Here is a 4,004-nt window from a genome sequence, read left to right as displayed (position 1 = left end):
GGCATTACTAGCTCCCGCTCAAGTAAATCAATGAACAACGGGATGACAGTGATACAATGATATGTGCTGAGCAATCAAATGTAAAGCCATATAGAAAATAAAGAAAAGAGCAGTGTGGCATTGAATTAAATGTCCTCTCATTTCCATAACTTGTCATTTCTACAGGGCTTTACCTACCTAAATCTAGTCATGGACACAGGTGCTTAAATAGACATTCATATTAATGGTAATAGTTGAGGCATATTAATTTTGGTGAGAATGAACCTAATGGCAAGAGGAGCCAAGGAAACCAGGTTTCTTTCCAAAATGGTTATTATTATTCCTACTGAAATGTCACAAATTCTTAAACTGTCTTTTTTACAGTGCTCAAAATACCTGTCCAGATGTTATTCTTATTGGGGCAAATGTCTCACCTTCTTCATCACCCTCCTCACGGCTTCTTTTATCTCTTTATTCCTCAAACTATAGATTAGAGGATTTAACACGGGAATAATGATAATATAGAACACGGAAAGTACCTTGTCCTGTGTATCGGGCTGACTAGAAGGAGGACGCATGTACACAGCCAGCTCTGTGCCATAATAGAGTGTCACAACTGCCAGGTGGGAGGCACAGGTATTGAAGGCCTTGGCACTACCTTTCCCGGAGGATATTTTCAGAATGGAAGCAGCAATAAAACAGTAGGATAACAGGATACTTAGCAAAGAACCAAATCCAACAAACAGAGCGACAAGAAAAATAATCACTTGAGTGATGGAAGGATCAGAGCAAGACAAGGTAACAATCTGGGGTAAATTACAAAAGAAATGTTGAATGACATTTGGTCCACAGAAGTGGAGATTAAAGCAAGAGATTACTTCAATTAAGCTACAGAGGAAACCAGTTCCAAGGGCCCCAGCAACCATCTTCTGACAGAACTCAGGTGCCATGATGGTTGAGTACTGCAGGGGGTTACCAATGGCCACGTATCTGTCATAGGCCATGGTGGCCAAGAGGCAACACTCAGAAAGAGCCAACCAACACCCAACAAAATACTGGGTGGCACAGCCAATGAAGGAAATAGTTTTTTCATCTTTGAAGAAATCTGAAATCATCCTTGGTGTGATGGAAGAAGAATAAAAAATGTCAATAAAAGACAAAATGCTAAGAAAAAAGTACATAGGTGTTTGCAGGTGGGAGTCCATCCTGATTAGGAGGATAATACCAAGGTTCCATAATAAGGTCAAAAGATAAATCCCTAGGAAGACTGGAAAGAGAATCAGTTGCAGGTCCTTTTCATCTGTGAGTCCCAGGAAAACAAACACAACCACTGAGGTATAATTTCTATTTGTTTCTGTTGAGATGCTTGGATCCATCTGCAGAAAGGGAGATGATTTTTTTAAAAAAAATTACTGCAGTCACAAAATACAATACAGGTGTTTCTCTTTTTAATCGTATATTAGACCAGATACACAATATTGAATCATCATAATTGAGTTCATTTGTCTTCCACGTTATATATTTTATATATTATATAGTTATATGTTTTATTTTTAATTTATTTTTTAACTGAATCACTGTGACATTTCTCAATTCCTCTTTTGCCAACCACAACAACCAAAAGGAGAGAGAGAGAACAAAATGGAATGCCCTGCCACAGAGGCAGGGTGGAATGGGGGGATGGGGCGTGGGAGGGATACTGGTGTTAGTGGTGGTGGAGAATAGGTATTGGTGGAGGGTTGGGTAATCTATTATTGTATAATTGAAATCCAAGCACAAAAATTTGTAAGTCTACAACTGTACCTCATGGTGTTTCACTAATAAAAAAAAAAAAGGAATCACTGTGACATTTGGCCCAGAATAATGGAGATTAAAGCAAGAGATTATTTCTAGTAAGCTACAGAGGAAATCAGCTCCAAGGGCCCCCGCAACCATCTTCTGACAGAATTCAGGTGCCATGATGGGTGAGTACTGCAGGGGGTTACCAATGGCCATGTATCTGTCATAGGCCATGTATGTCAAGAGGCAACACACAGAAAGAGCCATCCAGCACAACAAAATACTTGGTGGCATAGACAATCAAGTAAATAGTTTTTTCATATTTGAAGAAATCTGAAAACATACTTGGACTGATGAAAGAAAAATAACAAATGTCAACAAAAGACAAAATGCTGAGAAAAAAAGTACATAGGTGTTTGCAGGTAGGAGTCTATCCTGATTAGGAGGATAATTAAAGAGAGAGAAGGACAATAGAGAGAGAGAGAGAAACAAAGAGACAGAAATAAGAAGAGAGACCTTGTAGGACATCAGAAAGTTAAATGTAGATAAGATTTAAAGCTCAGGGAAGTTCCCTTAGTACTCTTGAATTTGTCACTAAAGATCTCTGTACTGGCAAGGACTGTTTCAAAGACATTCTTATGCAAGTTGATTGCACTTTAATTGAACAATCATTACATTGTAACCACCATACATTTGCTTTTTTTTCTGTTTTTTTTTTGTTCTGGGGCCACACCTGACAGTGCTCACTGATTATTCTTACCTCTATGCTCAGAAATCATTCGTGATGGGTTCAGGAGACTATATGGGATGACAGGGATTATCCCAGGTTAGCCACAAACAAGGCAAGTCCCTAAGCACTGTACTATTGCTCCAGTACCATCACACACTTTAACGTAGATACTATTTCAGGAAATAAACTAAGAAACTACACTGCTTGCTACTTGCTTAATAAATGAGATAAGTTATAGAAGAATGTACCTCTTTTAGGAGGAAGAAATGAGAAAACACCTATTCACTGCATTGCTTTTAAAGGATGGTAATCATTGCAAAGCATCTATCCCCAGGTAAATAAGGAATGAAATATCACAATAAGCCCTCCTGGAAACAGAAAGTTATTTTAAACCAGTGATAATGTTGTAATCTTAGAAAATGCTTAGTTATCATATTGTCACTTCTCAGTGAACCCTAACTCTATAATTTATAATTAAATCTTAAATCCTATTATCTCTTATTTATTATGAAATCAGCAATTTCCTTCTTGCTTAAAAAATTATTTTGGTTTCCTTTTTCATCTTTCTCAAATTATTCTTAGTATAAGATGCGTTTAATCCCCATACTTAATTTTATTTGATGTTTCTTGAGAAATGAAAATAAGATAGAGGGGAAGAGAATATTAAATAGTAGCCCCTTTGACTTGTTTCTTCATTTAAGGTTTTTAATCAATAGTCCCTACTCATGTTCACTTAATAAACATTGGAAAGTTCCGTTTCTTCACAGGTAATGAAACAAAATTTGAAACTTGCTTATCAGGAATGGCATGAATAAAGTTAATCTCAAAATAACAAATTTCATTGGTAACACTTTATTGAAACTGAATCACATCCTCTAGAACATGAAAAGTGAATCAAAGTTACATTGAACCCACTCAGGTCAGAAATAATGCCTGTATGAGTGAAACTGCTGAAGTGTGACTTTATATAAAATGCATGAGTATGAGGTCATTTAAATAACTCCCATCTCTTTCACAGTCTGACCTCTCATCTTAATCACTAAATTTTAGCCCTCCACACACTTCTAGCTAAAATGTATTCACATAGTCTAACGATTCATTTCACACTTCAATAGATTTACTTTCATCATCGTCAACAAGTCACCACAGACTAATAATTATTTATTATCACTAATCTTCAAGGATAAAGGAAATGAGTTATGTACATCTTTAATATTATTTATGAATTTTATGCATTCAACACTCCTTACAGCAAGACCTTAATAACTCACTTAAGAGTTCTAACTCTTCAGACTTTACAGTATAACCAGATATTCAAATATATGACTGTGACAATGTTCATTTCAGGCTTCTGAAAGTACTCACCTGTCAGTACTCTCTCTACTACATAGTCTTTTGAAAAACAAAGTATGCTTCACATAACTGTTTTTCAGAAGCTATCCAACCAGGGAGGAGATCAGTAAAAACTATGAGGTCTGCTCTCTCACATCCAAGAAATGATGTGGGAAGAAAAAGA

At 36.4% G+C, this 4,004-nt stretch overlaps 1 protein-coding gene across 1 annotated transcript; it reads right to left on the bottom strand.

Annotated features, from left to right (window-relative positions):
- Positions 1–392: 392 nt before the first annotated feature.
- LOC130015807 (olfactory receptor 5A1-like) lies at positions 393–1,355 on the bottom strand. Its single transcript, XM_056106596.1, has one exon. It carries the CDS (start codon positions 1,353–1,355, stop codon positions 393–395), a length of 963 nt encoding a protein of 320 aa, XP_055962571.1.
- Positions 1,356–4,004: the final 2,649 nt, after the last annotated feature.

Source organism: Sorex fumeus, unplaced genomic scaffold, assembly GCF_029834395.1.
Source record: "Sorex fumeus unplaced genomic scaffold, SorFum_2.1 ptg000007l, whole genome shotgun sequence".
In the NCBI taxonomy this organism is placed as follows: domain Eukaryota; kingdom Metazoa; phylum Chordata; class Mammalia; order Eulipotyphla; family Soricidae; genus Sorex; species Sorex fumeus.
This window is presented reverse-complemented; position numbering and strand designations above follow the sequence as displayed.

Coding starts and splice junctions, on each gene's coding strand:
- LOC130015807 (XM_056106596.1), bottom strand. CDS start 1,355: ATGGATCCAAGCATCTCAACAGAAACAAATAGAAATTATACCTCAGTG.